At 45.1% G+C, this 22,152-nt stretch overlaps 1 protein-coding gene and 1 pseudogene across 1 annotated transcript; both read left to right on the forward strand.

Annotated features, from left to right (window-relative positions):
- The first annotated feature begins 712 nt into the window (after positions 1-712).
- On the forward strand, positions 713-1,425 carry LOC133893574 (uncharacterized). The gene has a single exon (XM_062334630.1). It carries the CDS (start codon positions 887-889, stop codon positions 1,211-1,213), a length of 327 nt encoding a protein of 108 aa, XP_062190614.1. The 5' UTR covers positions 713-886; the 3' UTR covers positions 1,214-1,425.
- Positions 1,426-7,185: 5,760 nt separating this feature from the next.
- LOC133892106 (ankyrin repeat-containing protein ITN1-like) lies at positions 7,186-9,777 on the forward strand (annotated as a pseudogene).
- The last annotated feature ends 12,375 nt before the right edge of the window (positions 9,778-22,152 follow it).

Consider the following 22,152-nt stretch of genomic DNA (forward strand, 5'->3'; position numbering starts at 1 on the left):
TAGATTCGTTACCTGTAAAAGAAATAAATATATATACCTAACAAATAGCATCTGCCTTTTTATTTCGCCACATGCACCTCCGATCCGTCTGTTTGAAATGAGCGTCGGAAGGTGGCAAATATTTCAAGGCGAGTGATGGTTACGACATTCATGTGATTCGCGGCTATGAATGAAGTGGACTAAAAATGCGAGTTAATCTTGAACGACAGTGCTAGTACGTACTAAATGAGTGTATAATGAATATATGGTCATCCAGAACCAAAACGACTTAACTCTTGTTTGACTGCAAGTGTCTCTTTCTGGTCTAAACAATAATATATCCTAGATCATATCAGGGCAAAGTTTATCAACAGGTGCTGGCTGACACATGAATTATTCTCATATATATCTCGCCCGTAATCATCGATCGAGATGCCGTGAACTTTATTAATCCGCCGACGCGTACTGAACCAAACAAATACCACTTATTAAACGCCTGCAGCCCTACGCGGACACAAGCTCTGTCGATCACAGCCTCGATGAAGCACGGAAGCAAAACCATTTCTCTCATTCTCTTCTCATAAAATATGGTGCTCATGGCCTGTACGGTACGGTACGTCGTTAATGGCTCAAGTCTCCTTCCCAGAACCTGCTCTGAACGAGTCTTCTAATTATATATGCAGCCGCCTTACCATCAGACACCCAGCATATACACCTCCACCTCCATATATACCCTGTCTCCCTACTACGGAAAAACCCAATTAAAACCCCAAAGAATCAAGCTCAGACGCCACTGCTCTCGATCTAGTCTTCATCACACTCTCGTAGCTCATCTCTTTCCTTCTTCTCTCCTCGTCTTGTAGCTGTCGCGCCAAGTGGTACTAGCCAGCTTTGAGGTCTGTTTGTCATGGGCAACTGCAGCTGCCTGGAGCGGGCGAGGGTGACAGCGTGGGACGACGAAAACGACGACTGGGGCCTGCCGGAGCCGGCCGAGCGCTCCGGTCGGGCGCGAGGAATGCCGACGACGGAGAACGGCGGCACGCGGGTGAAGATCAGGATGACCAAGGGCCAGCTGCGCCGGCTGCTTGAGAGCGCCGGGCGCGGGGAGGCGCCTGAAGAAGACGTCGTCGCGGAGATCATGAGCATGGGCACCGTGCGCGTCGACGTCGTTAAAGTTGCTGAGCGCCGGCCGCCCAAGCTCGAGACGATACAAGAAGACGACGTGGATGAGTAGACAAGGCGAGATCATCGACATCATCTGGAGATCGACTGAGAGATGGCGATCGGCTTGCATTTGCGTGCACATATTTACTTATCTATTTGTTTATTTTGTTTAGCACATCCTTATTTGCTTATTTATTACTCTGTAGCTTGAGGAATTTTTGTACGTGATAGCTAGCATATCTGTCGTACTAGGTAGAGTCAGGGGTATGTATACATCGGAATATGTACGCGTATGTGGTATCAATATCTATCCATCCATGCTTTGTCCTCTCGAAAATGATCGGCACACAGCAGGAGCTGCCAAGTAGCAAGTTCTACATTTCCGTAACTGATGATGACGACAAGAGACGTAGCATGTAAAAAAAATAATAAGGGTGATGCTATTTATCAGAGAATTTGTTTTTTCCTCCTCTTCCGCGGATCTAGGGCAACTGTTTGATCCAAATTAGATGGTGCTCATTTCTTCTCCTTCCTTTGTTCGCTTGCTCATGTTCATCTTCTTCCTTCGATCAGAAGCGATGCGCTCCCCCGCCCTATTGTTCACCACTGTCTCCGGCGCTAGCAACGTCCCTACCGTTACGCTAACCTAGTGAGTCATGATGCCCCCATCCTAACACCATACATCTAGTTGTCTTTGACCTCCCACCGCCCCACCCCTACGCAGGGCTGGACCTGGGGGGCGAGCGGAGCGGCCGCCCCGGCCCCCCAAAATCCAGAGGCCTCATACGTATATGTATACTGTGTATATCGGCCTAAAAGCAAACTGAAAAAATTAGATCTAAACGATTTATATTTAATAATAGAGTCATATTTTTAATCTCGCCTTAAGTCACCGAAATTTCAAAGCCGCCCCTTCCCCTATGCCCATCACCATTATCAGGCCAGCTTGCTACCCCTGGACTCCCTCTAAGCCCAGAGTCCATGAAATCCCTCGGTCAGCAGCTAATACCCACCGCTAAACCTCCCTGGCAACTAATCCCCCTCCACTAATCAATGTTGACCGGAACTTCTTGAGCTTTCAAGCACCTCAACCCTACGAGGTGTGAAAAAATAAACCTGATGTAATAGAGATGGAAAAAAAGTAGTGGAATAGGGTACGGGCGCTTCTATGCAAATGCACTATCGAAGTTTTTTTTATATACAGAACACTAGGGGTTTTTGGCCAATAAAGCCCTTGAACACTTGGTTAGGCCCAGCCCCGATGGATTATTACATGAATTTTTTTATTTTTATATTTTCTAATATAAATATTTTAAAAAATATCTCAGATGGAAAGATTTATGGAAATACGCCTACCACCCTCTCAAAGTGTTGCAGCACTTTCAGAGAGCGGTAAGCATAATACGATGGCATGGACAGTGCCATGTGGGCCTTATGAGAGGGTGATTAGGCTTTACTGCCCTTAGAAAGGGCGGCTAGTCTTTTCCCGTGGTGAACATTACACCGCAACTTTATTTCTTTTTCAATCTTCTCTGTTTAAAATAGTGATCTTTTGTTACTCTAAAAATCCTAAATTTTTTAGGTGTTCCATAATCCATGTGAAACCTATTTTAATTGGATTCACCTAAAAATCATGTGTATAATTTAAACTAAAATTCTAAAAAAAGGCTATTTTTATAAATTCTAGCAATTGTAAGGGCCCCAAATAAATTCCTAAAAATCTTGAAAAATTCGCTAATATTCTTCTTATGTGATGGAATAATTTTTAAAATTCTTTTTATCCCTAGGTTATATGGTGAAAAAGTGAGTTCCTTTGTAATTATCCATTTATATGTATTTTTATAATTTCATGTGATCTCTTCTTTTAACTAAATTTGAATTCAAACATATAAAACCTAGGGCTGAAAATAATTTTAGAAAATATTTCATCACATAAGAAGAATATTAGTGAATTTTTTTCAGATTTTTTAGAATTTATTTGAGACCCTAAAAATTGCTGGAAGTTATAAAAGTAGCATTTTTTAAAGAATTTTAGTTTAAATTCTACACATGATTTTTAGGCGAATCTAATTAAAATGGATTGCACATGGATTATAGAACACGTACAAAAAGTTTTAGTATTTTTGGAGCAACAAAAGATCACTACTTTAAACAAGAAGATGGAAAAGAAATTGAGTTGCAGGGTACTGTTTACCATGGCAAAAAGACTAACCGTAGTCTGAGAGGGCGGTAAGTCTCATGTGGCACTGTCTATGTTACCATAGTATACTTATCGCCCTTTGAAAGGGCTGCAAGCTGCAGTCCTTTAGGAGTGCGGTAGGCATCTATTTTCGTAAATATTTTTATCTGGGCATATTTTTTAGATACTTATGTTAGAAAATGTAAAAATAAAAATGCATGACCTTCTTTAATGTTCTTTTGATCAAATTTATCAAGGCCCATTGTCTGTCACTGCTAAAAGACACATGGGCCATGGCCCATGTCATGTCAAAATGAAACTAAATTTTGCCCCTGCCCTAGCCGCCATACAGAGCGCCACAGGTTTTCCATTTTTAGAAAGATCGGATGGAGTAGATAAGATGTCATATCGATTTGAACCGTTGGATCTCAAACAACCTATCATCGTCATCATTCACTCGATCCTTCAAGTGCTCGCTACCTCAATGTTCTTTGCATTTGCCGCCAAGTGCTTGCTACCTCAATGTTTTTGAGATCCAGCTTTTCATTAAATTAAGCAGTATTACCAACGTCGGCTATGTGCATCTATATAGAGGCTGGGATAATTTTACTCCATCATAAAAGAAGCAATATTACAATTGTAGTCTGGCTGAACAAAACATCACGTAGATTTAGCATGAGCATTCTCATCATCTTGCTAGCGGCTCAGGCAGTGGAGGCGGCGGTGGTTTGGCTGAGCAATGGTTCGCTTGGGAAGAAAGAGTAGTATATAGAGGTGGAGTTGATCTCAGTTTATTGAAACTGGTGAGTTGATCTTAGTTATTGGATGAAAGTTGATCACTGGCCCACATTTGTGACTAAAAAAAGCTCTGAAAACTAGACAGTCCCAAAAACAGCTAGTCTTCCCCGTCGCCGCCCTGGCCTGCGATGCGGACCACCTCGACGGTGCCTCTACCATGTCATTGGGTGGTTTTGCCGTCATGGGCGTCCCTTCGACCCCACCTCAGCCGGTCTTGTTGTTGCGCTGGGCCGTGGGTCCGGTGGGCGTATTCCCTGCTTCGGCGCCGCCTCTTCTTGTTCCTATGCGCGGTTGGCCAGATCGGTCCAGCGACGATTGGATCAACGCGGTCGGTCGGCTCTCTGCATGATCCCTCACGCGACAGCCTGTAGGGGCGCCAAGGTCGGGCTAGCGTCTGGGAATGACCACAGAAGCCAGGTGCTGGTGGGCCGACTGCATGGGTGCGTGGAGGTGGGTGTTGGGTGGTGGTGGCAGAGGATCCCAAGCCCTTGGCGCTCCGGCACAGCCTCGGTTTGCACTCCATCTCCCTCCACCTCGCCTTTGCCGTCAGGTGGTGCGGCGGTGCAGAGTCTTAGCGGCGCGGTTGCCGCCTGGAGGCACAACAGCTTGGTTGTGCGACTGCCCATCTGTGCGGTGTTGCTGCCCGGTCTAGGTTGGGGCGGCTACTACTGCCTAGCGTGATGTGCTTCATCTTTGCTGCAGCTGGCCTCTGTGCTCACCTACTTGCCGCATCATGTCTTATTTGCTTCTCTCCTTCACTGGAACTGTCTCCTTTCCTTAGTTCTGGCCCGCAGGAGCACGATGGCTTGGTGGTGGCTCGAGGCTCGTCTTTGGTGTTGCTACCTGTTGGGGCTTTTCGGGGCAGCGTGCTCTCGCGATGGCAGTGGCCTTGGCAGTTGCGGCGTGGCTTCAGTGCAAGTGCTGGGAATAGGGGAGTCGTGAGCGAAAGCTCAGGCCGGTGATCTGCTAGTGCCAATATTGATGATTCCCATAGGCGTCATTTTCTCTCTGGAGGCGATATTGTGATGTCTTTCCCACCCTAGGGGCATCTCTGGGTGAAAACCTAGCTTCGGTTTTCGGTTGGGCGATGGCGGCGTAGAAGTTGCTTCCTTCCTGAAGGTGTCATTTCTAGAAACCCTCCTGCGCTGTTGGGTGGCACCTAGTTCTTTGTAGGTTGGCACCTACGCCTCCGTTCGGTGCGACGGTGTTTCCAGATCATGTGGTGTCCCCAATATCAGTTGTTGTCTAATACGCACTCCTCCGAAGCGTCACACCCACTAATTGCCTGGAAGGTTGGTTCGGCATGGGAGCAAGGCTCCACCAACCAAGCTGTTGCTGGCGTGGTAGCAGGGCTCCACCGGCTTATTGCTGAGGATGTTGGTTTGGTGTGCGAGTTGAGTTAGGTTGGGCGCGACTTTTTGTTGGTTGCGCCATATGTTGTGGGCGTCATTGTGTTTGTTTGGTGTCATTCTTCGTCGGCTTCTTCTGTACGTTCTCGCTTCTCGGTACTCTTGTTTCAGTTTGGTGCTTCATGATAGAGTGTTTGTGCAATGCGCACTTCTCCGAAGCGACCTGTTGCCGACTTGTGGGACAGAGAGGTGCGGCGTGAGAGTTGGGCTCCGCCGACCGAGTTATGAGGAGGTTGTTTGGTTGGTTAGCACACGAGTTGAGTTGGATTGATCATGTCTGTTGTCAGGTTTGTGCTTCTGGTGTGAGTATCGTCTGTGGAGTTGTGATCGTTTTGTCGTCCTAGGTCTGTGAGGTTTTTAGGCTCGATTTCCCTTATAAAATAGGTATTTCTCTTCTTCTATGATAAAAATCGGCAATACTCTTGTCGTCCTTTCGAAAAAAAAACCCTACTTCGTCATCCTCTATTGCATTGCTCATGATCACACTTAGTGTTTCTTAGAAATCGATAAGCAATAAATAGAACTAAATAAAAGAAAGCAAGAAGACAATCTTCACTATAGAATGAGAGTTACAAACGCAGAGGAATAACAATGAGTCATCAACTCTTCTCATGCGATTTTAAGAGATATATACGGTGGCAAAAGTGAGCCGACTCCAATACGAAAACAAATTTACTAAACACTAGTTCCGGAGCCTTCGGCGCCTCCACTACGACAGACATTGGCCCCTTCCCAATCAATAACTTCAGAATTGGGATGATATTCAACGGTGTATGTGACAGAGAAAAAGTCTATATTTTGGTTCGTGAACTCTTTCCACAATCTAACTTTGAACTATATTCCAATGTCAGCTCACATAGTGACTCCGCGCTCAACTTACCCTGCACCGTCGGCTCTACGGTTTTTCAACTTATACTCCGATGTAATTTACTTAAGCTCACTAAAATTTTCCAATCAGATCCCAAAGCTCCTGAGAGGAAGTCCCTATTTGGCAAAGACTACTGAGAGTAGCCTTGTAAGGCCAAATAGGAGGAATTAGTAATCCATTATTGATGCGTTGTCAGCATGTGAACAAACGAATCTCAATTCTCGTAGCCAGGGCGGATCCAAGCCCTCCCTACCCCTTTGCACCTAATGGAGCCCCTGCTGAACGCTCAACAATTTTTTTATAATAGATGAGGGGGATGGAAAGGGAGAAGAAGAGAAAGGAGAGGAAGAGGAAGAAAGAGATGAGAAAGGTGGATGAGTTTCATGCATGGCTACCCTGTTCGGATCCAATTGAAGTCAGAGGGTAATCGTGTTTGTAAGGAGAGCTACAATGATCTGATATCGAGTAAAGTATTGTTGATAAGAATACTATAGAAATTTACTGTACTAATGTTACTTAGCAGTATTGTAGCACAAAACTGTGCATCCATTCGTGATCCAACGGCAAAGCTATCTGGCGTTCAACCGCCGATTTGATGTAGTTACCTTTTCTCTGAATGATCATGTCCAGCCACGCCAAAATCGTCTCTCTCGAACCAAACAAATTAGGACATGAACCATAAGACAACACAAGTTGCAACCACGTTCTCGGACATAAAGAACACACACAAGTTGCAACCACACAATTTAGAGGTCATTGCGTGAGTAGCGTTGCAGAGGAAACATGCGATGGCGGGAGCTCAGCATTGCCTCGACTCTGAACTGTTACGTGCGCTGACCTCGGGCGATGAGGCCCGCATGGAGGAGCTATTGACCCGGGAAGGCGATGGCCACTCACGAACGGACGGCCGAGTGGCGATAAGCGTCCAGGATGCGGCGGCGACGGGGGCAGCAGAGCCACTGCCGCCGCGACAGGGAGAGGGAGGAAGCGGCCTTCTCGGCGTGACGAGCAGCGGGAGCATGGCGCTCCACGTGGTCGCCAGCCGCGGGCACGCGGGACTCGCGAGGCGCGCCTGCGAGCTTGCGCCCTCGCTCGTCGCCCCTGCACTGCGCGGCGAAGACCGGGCACCGGGACGTGGCGGCCTGCCTCCTATCGAGGATGCGCGCCGGCGGAGCGGAGGCGGAGGCATTGCAGGCGAGGAACCGGCTGGGCGCCACAGGTACGAAAACGTCCGGAATCACCACGCCGAGGTTGTGGACCTGTTGATGACGGAGGCTCCCGGGCTGGCCGCAGTGACAACGGACGGCGGCGTCTCGCCGCAGTATTTGGCGGCGATGACCAGCTCGGTGAGGATGGTACGTGCGCTGCTGCGTCATCCGTCTGACGGGACACCATCGTTGGCGTTTTCCGGACCGGAGGGACGCACTGCTTTGCATGCTGCGGCAGCTGAAAGCTTGGGTGCATACTCTAAAATATGAGCTCTTTTGCAATCTATGGTGACCAACTGGCGATCTTCACTAGAAATCGTTCAGGGAATACTGAAATGGGAGCAGGGTCCGGCTTTGCTAACCAAAGTTGATTCATCCGGGAAAAGTGCTCTCCATTTTGCGCTATTACATAGACAACCCAGTGTCGTCGAGCTACTCTTAAATGTTGAAGCTACTCTAGTGCGTGTTTCTGACAACGAAGGCCTGTTTCCGGTACATGTTGCCGCCATGATGGGGGAGATTAGGACCATCAGCAAGCTTGTATACAGATGCCCGGACTGCTATGAATTGGTAGATGGTCAAGGAAGAAATTTTCTGCGCTGTGCTGTTGAACACATCAGGAAAGTGTAGTTCGATTCATTTGCCGAAATGACAGGTTCGCTATCCTACTGAATGCGATGGACTATGAAGGAAATACCCCGCTCCATTTAGCCGTCAAATATGGGCATCCAAGGATGGTCAGTTTACTGCTGCAGACCATGAGCGTCAAGATAGGCACTACCAACAGGGATGGTCTAACAGCTGCTGATCTTGCTTACAGTCATCTGGAGCCTGGTTTGCACTATTTTCTGGTAATTAATTGCACTCATCTGATAATTAATTGCATATTCCCTCTTAATGCAATACCTGTGCAATACATGCTATGGCGAGCAAGGAACTCGCCCAGCCCACTGAGGTTCGAGGATCACACCCAACTTAATAAAACACCGAGAGACGTCTTCACCTCCGTGTTCTTATTTTATACTGGTCTTGCAACACAAACACGCACGCACGACGCGCGCACACAAGAGGGAGAATCTAATCTTTTTTTTAGCCAGGGAGACAGAATATTAGTAGCTATGCTCGAGCCATTTATAATTTGACCGTCTTGTTTGTTGTACAGAATCCTCGAGCTGTAGTGAAAAATTGTTTGTACTGGATAAGAGCACCAATCACTCTAGGAGTAGGAGGGGATCATGTTCATCTACACAGTGTGAGTAGCATCACCTCGGCAACGGAAGAGGACCCGAAGGACACCGGTGGCATCACGGCCACCGGAACAATCGCGTCCGTGCTGATCGCCACCGTCACGTTCGCGGCCGGCTTCACGGTGCCGGGGGGCTACGTCGCGGACGACCACCCGCACGCGGGCACGGCGGTGTCAGCCAGAAGGTTCGCCTTCAGGGCGTTCGTGGCGTCCGACGCCACGGCGTTCCTCTGCTCCATCGTGGCCACCTGCTTCCTCGTCTACGGCGGGGCGGTGCAGGTCCCGCGCGGCCACCGCCATTTGTACCAGCGGTTGGCGTCCGGGCTCCTGCCGGCCGGAGCGCAGCTCATGGTCGCCGCGTTCGCGTTCGGGATCCACGTCGTTCTTGGCGAAGCCAACCGGTGGCTGATAAGTTTCGTATACGTGCTCTCGCTGGCTGCGGTGCTGCTGTGCTTCCCGGCCATCTGGGCTCCCTTCTACCTCGGGAAGGCGATGTGGAGGCGAGCCGGATGGAGAGGGCTCGTCAATGTGCACCAGCGCCCCGCGAGTCTGGGAGAGTTCTTCTGGCTTCTCATCACGAGCTTCCTGCTCAAAAATCTCATGCGCCCATTGCTCGCCGTGCTCATCTCGGTCACATTTTCCGTCTCCATCGCGCTCAATATCGCTTTGCCGGACTCCTGAGTTCGACAATTTCAGAACCCCGATCCACGTTTCCGTACGAGTAATGTGTACGATGTGCATAAGCATAACTCGTTACTGTTAACAAATTTGGCAGAGGCTAAAACTATACATTGTTGGCCTTCACTTCAGCAAGAAATACTCGATTGTTCATAGAATCATAGCTAGTTGGACTTGCGTTTTTCCGTTAACATTATTGTTCACATGCGAAGTGCATGCTGCCTCAATCTTCAGTTTCAGACTGAAGGAGACGAAGTGTAGGGGTGTGTTTGGTTCGTGAGATATTTATGGATGGGAGATGGTCAACCTAGTTTTAGCAGTGTTTGGTTAAATAGATGGGGTAGTCAATTATGAAGAACATGCCACTACAATAGAACATATCATAAATAACGGTTTATCAGTGTTGATTATGTAAGAACTGTTACTGAAAATATATCATTGCCGGTTCTTAATCTCCCATGCTTAAAAAATGATTAAGCTGTTAAGAATCAGTACTAAAACTGACTATCAGTGTTGGTTCGTGTTACAAACCGGCATTGATGATTTTGGTTCTCTCGCATCTAATCGGCTTGATCATTGGTTGACCTTATCCCTTCGCTCTGTCTCTCTCTCTCTACCTTCTCTCTCATTCCCCACTGCCCCTGTCCTCTCTCTCTCGTACTTCCTCCATCACCCCTCTCTCTCTCATGGCAGTGTCTGGATACGTGGAGGCCTTGTGGAGGGAAGGGAGGCGGCGTCCTAGTCTGTGGATGCCGCATGGAGGAAAGGGAGGCGGTGGCCGGATCCGTGGAGGCCTCACCCTCCTTGTCGAGGTCCATGGTGGTCGGTAGGATCCATGATGGGGGGAGGGAGGCGGCGGCTGGATGCGTGGTAGCTGTGCCCTCCTTGCCAAGGTCTGTGGTAGCCAACGGGATCCACGACGGGGAAGGAAGGGGGCGGCATCCATGGAGGGTCTCTTTGTCCTCACGGGATCCATGGAGGGACTCATCGTGCTCGCGGAATCCACGAGCTATAGATCACCGCGCTGCCAACCTTATCGACCCCGACCTTCGAGATGCGCATGCGAGGGGAGCAACGGCAGTGGCGGCGAAGGGAGTGGCAGCCCTGCGAGCGAATGACGAGAGGAGCGGGTCCAAGGGCAGTAGCAGTGGCGGCCCCGGGAGCGTACTGCTATGTGCTGTGGCGGTGGCCTTCATGTCGCCGCGTATTTTCTTGTGCAGGGAGAACTGTGGCACGACAACGGCGGTGGCAGTCGAGCCAGCTTAGCTGCCGCCACCGCTAGCGTGCTCCACCACCACTCTTGTGCCACAGCTCGAGCTCATTTCTTTTTTTTTTGTGCTCCTGAGAACACCTATCGCTACTAGTTTTAGACCCAGCAGTGATAGTTACGATTATCACTGCCATGCCATCACTGCCGGTTCCAAAACCGGCAGTGATGGGGTTTTAGAATCGGCAGTGATCAATATTTTTGTGGTAGTGTACCTTGAGATACTAGATGAGGGAAGCCGGTAAAAATAGTCGAACTGAGCCACCCCACTCGCACTCCTCTCTCACATGACTCACATGCGATGTTTGCATTCACCATTTCTTGACTCTGTCGCCTCCCTCCTCCATCCACCCATCCTCCAACCCAGCACCCCCTCCTTCGACATGGTGTCCCCTCCTGCAACCCAATGCCCCGCTCACCAGCTGTGGCTGTGACCACCATGAGGTGCGGAGGGGCGTAGGAGGCTCCGCACGAGCAGCAACGCACCATCCATGCCGATCGACTCGCAACCACAACAGTGGCCCGGGATGCACAAGCTGGCCATCGTCGCCATTGCGGTGCTCGGGTGCCTCCAGTTCCTTCCCGCCATGCACTTTGACGGCTCCAGCAACCCCATGGTAGGTATTGCATGCCGCACTTTGTTGCGCTTGTCTCACTCTCTGTTCATGTGCTTCATTGTGCCGCATTTCATTGCTTTCTTGGACTTGAAATTATTAAAGCTATTTGCTTTGTCGATTAATTTCTCGATGTTTGATCTGTAGAGTATGTTAGTGATAATACACAGGGGATTACTATGTTGGAATATAAAGCACTTTTATGTTTAATCTAATCTATAAATAAATCATGAGCGGAAACTGATAAATTGATATGATCATATCACCAGAGCATAATCTAGACATATATACAAAAGCACAACATATGACTAGATCTACTATACTCAAAATTAGAAATCGCAGGAAATAAAGTACGAGTAACATGATTTTTACATACTGGCCCTGCGCTGTGGAAGTTGCTGAAGATGCTAGTTGCACAATATAGATGGCACGATCGATCCTGCTGACAATGCGCCAAAATTATTGACGATGACAGCGTGCAGCGCCCAAGTGACCAGGAAGACGAGCTGTGGTGAAGAACTTGAGCAGTCGCGTGGAGTGCTTCCCAAAAACCTTATTCGCCCTCTCCCAGTGCAAGATCTCAAGAGCGAAGGTTTCAGAGACCTACTCTTCTGGTTGCCGGTGCACGCCGACGCCGGGATGGAGCAGACTACAGCTGTGACAACAGAAAGAGAAAGAGGCAAAAAAAACTTAACTCTTATATAGACTCACATAATGAGAGTGTTCCCAATTTTAGGGCTACTCTCAATTAGCAGTCTATATTTTTCATGTCCCCAAAGATGTGGGGGTCCTTACATATATATAGGGGGAAACCCCCATCTCCACCTCCATTAGCAATATGGTACTAATAAAGGGTGGACCTCAACATGAGTCACCTCTCCTCAATATGGGCCTTTGAGATTATTAGGAATTATTACATGGGCTGACCTCAATAATTCTAACAATCCCCCACCAGATCTCAAAGCCCATAGAGAATTACCAGTTTTCCTCTGTTATTTGATATACCAGTATTTCAGTGGAGACTGTTAAGTTGAACATACACCTAGAACATCAAGCTACACTCATTCACAACTTGAACAATAGACTATGCCTTGAATTATAAGTTTTGTGCAAACAAGTTTCACTTAAATTCATAACTGATACTTGACTGCTAGTAGACTACCCCACGGTCGGAGCATATAAGTCCTACTCCATAGCCTCTTCATGAGTTTACTAAAGATCACCCAAATCTCATAAACTGCGATCAACAGTCAGACTCATATAGATGTGTTATTTCAAGAATGCCATGTAGGTCAGCATCTTTACTACTTAAAGCCAACATAATACATTAAGGCATTAGCTAACCTGCCTTACAGATCTCTGAGAGTATTGCATCTTCACTCGAGTGGGTCAAACAACAAAGGTACGCTCCTACAGTTAAACCAATAGCTTGTTCTTCTCAGATCCTAATTCACGGGATTTCCGATCGCATAGGTTGAGTTATCACTATAGTATAACTCACATGGGTCTTATACCCATCTCCTTCAATGCATTATCTATCACACTCCGTGATAGTCCCTTTGTAAAGGGATCTGCTAGGTTCTTAGCTATTTGGACATAGCTATTTGGACATAATCCAAGGTTATCACTCCGGAGTTTTTCAATTTCCTGACAGACTTCAACCGTCTCTTTACGTGCCTTAAGGACTTATCATTATGTTTAGAACTGTTTACTTTGATAATAACCGTCTGATTATCACAGTTCATAAAGATAGCCGGTACCGGTTTCTCAACCACAGGTAGGTTCATCAACAACTCACGTAGCCATTCTGCCTCAATAGTGGCTGTGTCTAATGCAGTGAGTTCAGATTCCATAGTTGACCTCGTCAAGACAGTCTGTTTGCAAGACCTCCATGACACAGCAGCACCACCTAAGAGTGAATATATATCCACTTGTAGCTTAAATGTCATCAGCATCAAATATCCAGTTTGAATCATTATAACCCTCTAGTACCGATGGGTACCCAGAATAGTGAAGACCATAACTCATAGTATCAAGCAAATAGCACATGACTCGTTCAAGCGCACACCAATGTTCATCACCCGGGTTAGAAGTAAAGCGACTCAATTTGCTCACAGCAAATGAGATGTCAGGCCTTGTAGCACCAGCTAGGTACATGAGTGATCCAATAATCTGAGAGTATATCAATTGGTCCCTGCTACTTTTCTTATTCTTTTGAAGTGTCACACTAGGATCATAAGGTGTCGAAGAAGGCTTGCTGTTCTGGTAACCAAAGCGGCTCAAGACCTTCTCAACATAATAAGATTGTGTAAGAGTAATCACTTCTCTCCTTTGATTAACTTGATGTTTAAGATTACATCAGTCTTACCAGATCTTTCATATCAAAGCTTTGAGATAAGAAAGACTTGACCTCATTAACCACATCAAGGTTTGTTCCAAATATCAGTATGTCATCAACATATAGGCACAATATAACTCCCTCACCCCTACCATGGCGATAGTATACACATTTATCTACCTTATTGACCGAAAAACGTGCAGATGTTAAAATTCTATCGAACTTCTCATGCCATTGTTTAGGAGCTTGTTTAAGGCCATACAAGGACTTCAACAACTTACACACCATACCTTATTGACCTTTTACTACAAACCCATCAGGCTGTTCCATATAAATTTACTCGTCCAACTCTCCATTAAGAAAAATTGTCTTAACGTCCATCTGATGAACGATGAAACCATGTGAAGCAGCCAAGGAAAGTAGCACTCAGATAGTGGTCAATCTCGCAACAGGTGAATAAGTGTCAAAGAAGTCTTCACCTTCCTTTTGGGTATAACCCTTGGCCACAAGCCAAGCCTTGTACTTTTCAATAATACCGTCGGGCCTAAGCTTCTTCTTGAACACCCACTTGCAAACCACAGGTCTGCATCCATAGGGTCGTTCTGCGACCTCCCAAGTTCCGTCTACGAGGATGGAATCCATTTCGCTCCGTACAGCCTCCTTCTAGTAGTCTGCATCTGGAGATGCAAACGCTTCTGAGATAGACTTGGGAGTGTCATCCACAAGGTACACAGTGAAATCATCACCAAAAGACTTTGCAATCATTTGTCTCTTACTCCTCCTAGGAGCTTCACTGTCATCCTTCTCAGGATCTTGCTTATGTATTTTTTCAATAATCTCAAGAGGTGGAGGAGGTTCAAAGATTATCTCAGAAGATAGTCTAGACATGCTATGTAAATCTTTCATAGGAAATATGAGCACAAAAAATGTTGCATCACGAGACTCCATCATTATATCGACATGCACGTCAGGTACCTCAGATTTAACCAATAAAAACCTATAAGCAATGCTCCGATGAGCGTATCCCAGAAAGACACAATCCACTATTTTAGGTCTAAGCTTGCGCTTTTTAGTTATTGGTACATTGACTTTCGCCAAGCATCTCCAAGTGCGCAAATAAGAAAGTGATGGTTTTCTCCCTTCCTATTTTTCATATGGGGTTTTCTCCTAATCCTTGAGAGGAACTCTATTCAGGCCATGACATGAAGTCAACATGGCCTCCCCCACAATGCCATAGATAATCCCACAGTGTCTAACATGGCATTAACCAAGTTAGTCAATGTGCGGTTCTTCCTTTCGGCAACCCCGTTTGATTGGGGTGAATAGGGAGGTGTCATCTCATTAATAATCCTGTATTTCTCATAGAATAAATCAAAATCACTAGAGAAATACTCTTCACCACGGTCCGACCTAATTCTTTTGATCTTTCTCTCTAGTTAATTCTCAACTTCTGCCTTATAGATTTTAAAGTGATCTAGAGCCTCATCTTTTGTTTTCAACAAATAAACATAGCAACATCTAGTCGCATCATCAATCAAAATCATGAAAGATCTTTTTCCACCCTTCGTCAACACACCATTCATTTCACACAGATATGAATGTATGAGTTCTAGAGGTGCCAAAATTCTCTTCTCGGCTGCCCTATGGGGCTTACGAGGTTGTTTTGATTGCACACAACTATGACACTTAGAACCTTTGATCATGGACAAATTTGGAATTAAACTCATGCTGGAAAGTTGAGTCATAGAACCAAAATTCAAATGACATAACCGCGAATGCCAAACACTAGCATCATCATTAGCATTGCCACAAATATGGTTCACAGACTTATTGCTGAAATCAGAAAGAAAAAAAATAGAATAGGCCTCCGCACTCATAGCCTTTACCAATAAATTATCCATGCTTTGACACTACTGCTTTATTAGACTCTAACACCACCTTTAAACCCATCTCTACAAAGAAGGGAGCTGCTAACTAGATTCTTGTTCATTGTAGGGATATGCTGCATGTTCCTTAGCTGCACGATCTTTCCCGAAGTAAACTTCAGATCTACCGTGCCAATACCATGAATAGAAGCATGTGACCCATTCCCCATTAGGATAGAAGAATCATAGACCACTTGATAAGATGAGAACATTGAGATATCAGCACACACATGAACATTGGCCCCTGTATCAATCCACCAATTAGTAGACTGAAATACTGAAAACATAGAGGGTAAATTTTCATACCCTGCAACTCCATTTCCAGCTTCGCCAATGATCACCACATTAGCAGTATTTGAGTTCTGCTTTTGTGGAGCCATGCTTCCCTTGCGGTCTGGACAATCCTTGGCGAAATATCCAATCTCACCACACACAAAACAAGACAGTTTTGCTGTGTTCATCTTCTTCTTCTTAAAGGTGGTAGTTTTGTTTGGCTTATTATCTTTCCCTTTGTTCTTGTTGTGGAAGGGCTTTTGCACTATATTGGCACTAGTCTGTCCCTCGCCTCCTTTTAGACTCACTCCTTAGCCTGAGCTTTCTCCTCAACATCAAGAGATGCGATCAAACTCTCAACAGTAATCTCTTGTCTCTTGTGCTTTAGAACAGTGGCAAAGTTTCTCTACGAAGGAGGTAACTTGGCAACGATACCTCTAGCCACAAATTTGTCGAGTACATTGATCTTGAGGAGTTTGAGTTCCTTCACGATGCATTGAACCTCATGAGCCTACTCGACTACAGAGCGATTTTCAACCATCTTGTACTCATGATACTACTCCATAATATACAGTTCACTTCCTGCATCTGATGCACCGAATTTAGCATTCAGTGTATCCCACAGCTCCTTCGCGCTTTGTATGTGCATATACACATCACAAAGACGGTCACCAAGAACGCTAAGAATGCATCCTACAAAGCGTGTATTGGCATCCATGAACGCCTTTTCCTGCTCAGCAGTAAGGGTTCCTTCCGGCTTGCCCTTAGCCACCCAGTAGACATTCATAGCCGTCAGCCACAGAGTGAGACTTGCCATCTCTTAAAGTGCACACCAGAAAACTTATCTGGCCTCAGTGCATCGACAAAACCAGCCATTGATAAACCTAAGTGCCTACAATAAGGTTTTTGGATTGTTAGAATATAAGGCACTTTTATGTTTAATTTAATCCATAAATAAATCATGAGCAGAAACTGATAAACTGATATGATCATATCAGGAAAGCATAATCTAGACATGTGTACGAAAGCACAATATATGACTAGATCTACTATACTCAAAATTAAAAATCGCAGAAAATAAAGTACGAGTAACATGATTTTTACGTACTGGTCATGCGCTGTGGAAGTTGCTGAAGATGTTGGTTGCACCGTGTAGATGGCACGATCGATCATGCTGACGATGTGCCGAAATTATTGACGATGACAGTGGGCAGCGCCCAAGCGACCAGGAAGACGAGCCGTGGTGAAGAACTTGAGCAGTCGCGCGAAGCGCTTCCCAAATACCTTATTCACCCTCTCCCAGTGCAAGATCTCAATAACGAGAGTTTCGGAGACCTGCTCTCCCGTTTGCCAGTGCACGCCGACGCTGGGATGGAGTAAACTACAGCGGTATCACAACAGAAAGAGGCAAAAACTTGCATATATATATAGGGGGGAACCCCCCAACTCCACCTTCATTAGCAATATGGTACTAATAAAGAGTGGGACTCAACATGGATCACCTCTCCACAGTATAAACCTTTAAGATTTATTAGAAATTATTACATTGGCCGGCCCCAATAATTCTAACATACTGCACTATTGTATTAATTTTTCATGATATTTTCGTGTAATCTCCCCCCTTCCTTCAAAATGGATTTGTTTGAGGGTTTCTTGGTTTAGTATATTGAATGTGAAAATAATTAGGCTTTCAGTCTTGCAGATTCTTAAAATTCAGACATTGGGAGTTGAAATGCAGAAACACAAAACAACTTGATTAATATGTATTAAATCATTAAATGGTTAAAATTTGAAATGTTCTAGTATTGGTTTGCTATGCTTTATTGGGATTCTCATATCTCCCAAGAGATGGCATTGTTTTATGGTGACGATAGTTTCACTTGCTGTGTGCTTTCGCTTGCATGTTAATCTGAGTTGACATTATGAAAAGTGGATTTCTTAATAAACTACTGATTTTGCTGCAGGATTCGTTAAATAAGGTCATCTCTTTATAGGGCTTGATTAATGATCATCTGACTTTATCGATGATCATCTGTTAGCTTCATGGCGTGCTTTTCTTGTAAACATAGACAAGCATATTTTAAGTGCCTTCTACTTATTGTTCATATACAGCTTGCATATTTCTAAGTAGCTTTGCCGAATAATGTTTAATAAAAAAAAGAATTCTCTATCTTGTGACGGTCAGAAAATAAGATATTTATGCAATATATGATCAAGGAGGTAAGTTCACCATAAGGTTATCACCACCACTCAACATGTTTTATCTATCCAATTAAAAAGAAAACTGACTTACTCTATTTATTCTAATTTCATCGACCAAATAGAAAATTAGATCATCCATATAACCTAACCAAACAGAAAATTAAATCATTCTACATAACCCAATCAAAAAAAAAATTAAATTATTTAAAAAAATAGAGATAGTGATATCACATCCAACCTTTTTCTCGAAAGTTGGAGTAAGGACACTCTAATAGCCTTGCTAGCGGCTGTCACTATTGGTAAGTACGTTAGCTCATGCACCACACAGCATTTGATCGGCTAGCTAGCCGGCGGGAAATGCAAGTCCACATAGATATATTGACTTATAGCTTATCTTAACCATTTATCAATCTTACTTAATATTTTTTTATCTGTCGATTTTTCGTATCTACTCTATTATTCTTTTTTATTATTTCTTTAATATGAATTTTATTATAAATAAATTATCATGATAAATCATTTGTATGCACGGATGTCGCACTCAGGCAGCCGAGCCATGGAGATATCGACGAAGAAATTAAACAGTTAGCCACTCGCACGATCTGCAAAACAATTAGCAAGTCGGTCCAGTGGTTCCAAACGCTCAACTATTCCACTGGTTACGCACATTGTAATCATCGATTCCGAGTTGAATTGATCGAGCACAAGCGACGACCAAAAATGGGTCCGTTTGCCCATGATAAAGAGCGACGACAACAGGGAGCGAGTGTTGCCACTGCAAGTGCATGCGCCGCCGTCTTTTTGTGCGCATTGATCAGCCATTCCCTATTTTATATGGCGCTGCACGTACGAAAAGCGCATTGTTGGCGGTGGTTTATCGGGTAGGCCTGCAATATGTGCTCAGATTCTCTCAACCTTTTTTCCTGGCCGGTCACCGCCGGATGCATTATATTGTGGAGCACTTTGGTCCGTTGGAACATACCGGCCGCATAAATTCTTACTTGGATAGCAGCAGCACCACGTTTGCCAGTTACCCTGTGTGGCACATGGAAGGTAACGGAGCTGTATCAATCACTACCACTTGGTCCGAGTAGAAAGGACCTCTCCGTGTCCCCTGTGTGCTGGTAATGATCAGATTAACTAGTGACATGCAAGATTTCCACTTCGTTAATTAGACGCGTGTCTGGTACTCCATCGGTGGTACAAGAGTTCTGTGCCTCAGTGGTCTATGGACTACGATAAAACTTTTTAGTCCGTAGCAAGTTGGGTACACCAGAAACAAAACCCAACAACAGCCACCAATACCTTACGTTTTCATGTAATTCCTTGGTTTGCAAAGACTAGAACAATCGTGCATGTAATTAAGCAATAATCATATTAGTTCTGGACAATTGCGATAACAGTTATCTAGCCAAGAAGATCCGACTGACTATACACTACTACCTCCGATTCCCAAATATAAGTCTATTTAGGTTTGTCCTGAGTCAAATCTTATTAGCTTTGAAAATCATTAGCTAAAAAAATCACATAGATTGACAACATATGGTTGATATAACTAGCGTCATAATAAAAAATACTTTCATAATGTATAATTTTTTCTATTTAAATAATATATTTTTATAAATATTATTAGTTAAAGTGTTACATTAAGACCGTGAAGATTAATAGACTAATATTTGGGATCAGAGGTTTAATTACTCCCTTCAATTTAAAATAAGTGTTATTTTAGGTTACGTGTAGTCAACTGTTTTAAACTTTGGTTACAAATTATTTTTTATGTATTGAATTTTGATACTTAAAAATAACACGAGTAAATTTGTCTCAAAAAATACTTTTGTAATAATATATTTCTACTATATTTTATCAATATAATATAACAAAAGTAGTAGTCAAAGTTATATTTTAGGGACCGTATCGATGTTCAAAATAATACTTATTTTGAACCGGAGGGAGTAGCTAATAGCTAAGTAATTGGTGATGAGTCGGCTTTAAGATTACGGCACTGGGATCTATTCGACAATCGAGAGGCAAATGATGCTAGTCCAGCATGGCTTGCTTTCGTAGAGAACATGGGCTCCAAAAGAGCTACAACATGAAAGGATGGGAGGAAAAGGGCCAGAAAGAGACAACCATACATGGGAAAGCAAACGGAGGAGTGCTTGTCTTTGCTTAATCCAGTGACGTAATTGTCATGCGCATATCATCTAAAAAAATTAAAGAATATAATCCAGATTCTTTCTTATATATTTATGCTGAGAGGAAGCTAGCAGATCACCATTTGCCAAAGACCATGACCATCGTATCATCAGTGGCCTGCTGGCCCGTAGGTTTGCATCCCAATTGACAGAGCCGATGATATATATTTCCTGTCCAATTGGCATAACTCTTGCACCGTTCTTTCAAGAAAGATTAAAGAACGATTCACGATCCGCGTGGGACGAAGGACTACGTAGAAGGGCAAATGAGCAATGGAGGTCGATCAGGTACGGTGGGGTAGGGAGAGAGAAGGGACGGCACGATATGAGAAGTCAGCGCCGGCCCTTCACTCATCAGGCCACAGGGTGCGGCGAACCTGCGTGCCAAATCGAGCCATCGAGCGCATCTATGCATGTGCGCTGGCCTTGCATGATCCGCTCCAGAGATGCAGCTGGACAGCTGCTGATCGATAATTCCATTTGCAGTATTCTATGCGTGCGCGCATGAGTCATGACGGATCCAACCTGTCACGAATCACGATACCACTATCATATCATATGATATCAGTTTGGATAATCGATGAACCCCTACAGCTAGCTGATTGAGCTGTGGCGGTGTCTGTTCCGTCGCGCGCGAACGGTCGTAACGCACGCACGCACGCGCGCCCGCATGGCCGCATGCATGCTGCAGCTAATCTTGCTTTCACTTATGCTGCACTGTGTTCGCAAAAAAAAAAAAAAAAAAAAAAACTTGTGCTGCACTCCCCGTGATCAGTGGCGCACGGGAAACTAGGTGTACGACCCGTAGGATAGGCATCTAGTCGCCGCGCGCGCGAGCTCAGGTGTGCACATGTAGTACAAATAAAGAATACATCGCGCATATATATATATCTATATATATATATATATATATAAAGTTTTACATGCCTGGCTCAGCCTAGCCCACCCGGACACGCCAGGCTCGCGCGCCAGACCACGTCGGCCCAATCGCATGCCAGGCTCACACGCCCACCCAGCCGCCACGTGGATGCGCCCAACTCACACAGGCCTCATGTGCACGTGCCCGCGCCAGCAGCGTGCCCCCTACGCCATGTGACGTGTGCTCACTTGGCTCGTCCTGTGCCGCTGCAGTTTTTCAGCAGTTTTTCAGTAATTCTCTCTCATTAGTGTTTAGTAGTTTTTCAGTAGTAATTATCGTTTAAGTAAATCTTTAGTATGTTAGTATTTGTTTAGTAGTCCCGTTAAGCAGTGTTCAGTAGTTTTTTAGTATATAATTAATTTTAAGTCATTGAAAATTTATTCAGTATTATCAATAATCGTCGTTATTCAGTAGTGTCATTAGTTTTAATTCTTAGTAAATTATCCAGTAGTGTGTCAATAGTATTAGTAGTTATCAGTAGTTTTTTCGGTAGTGTTATTAGTTATTCAATAGTTTTAAGTCATAGTAAAAAAAATTAGTAGTTTGCGTCAATAGTTGTCAATTATGCCAGTAGTAAAAGTAGTTTGTCCAATAGTGTCTATAGTTTTTGTCAGTAGTTGTTAATAGTTACAAATCATTTAATAGCTTCAGTAGCTGATGCGGGCAGAGGAGGGGCAGGGCGTGTCGGTGGCGTGCGGAGGCGATGACCACACGTGGTAGGAGGGCGCCGGAGGGTGTGTGAGGCGGGGCCCATGCGATGCTGCCACGCAGGGCGGCGGCGCAACGGTGAGGCTTGCTGGGACACATGCCAGGCTGCGAGGTGCAAGTGCACGCTGATGCACAGGTTGGACCGGCGGACGAGTGTGATGAGGGTGGGTTGGATCAGAGGA

This window comes from Phragmites australis, chromosome 15, assembly GCF_958298935.1.
Source record: "Phragmites australis chromosome 15, lpPhrAust1.1, whole genome shotgun sequence".
NCBI lineage: Eukaryota > Viridiplantae > Streptophyta > Magnoliopsida > Poales > Poaceae > Phragmites > Phragmites australis.

Excerpts from the sequence above, each read along its gene's own strand:
- LOC133893574 (XM_062334630.1), top strand. The coding sequence starts at position 887 with ATGGGCAACTGCAGCTGCCTGGAGCGGGCGAGGGTGACAGCGTGGGAC.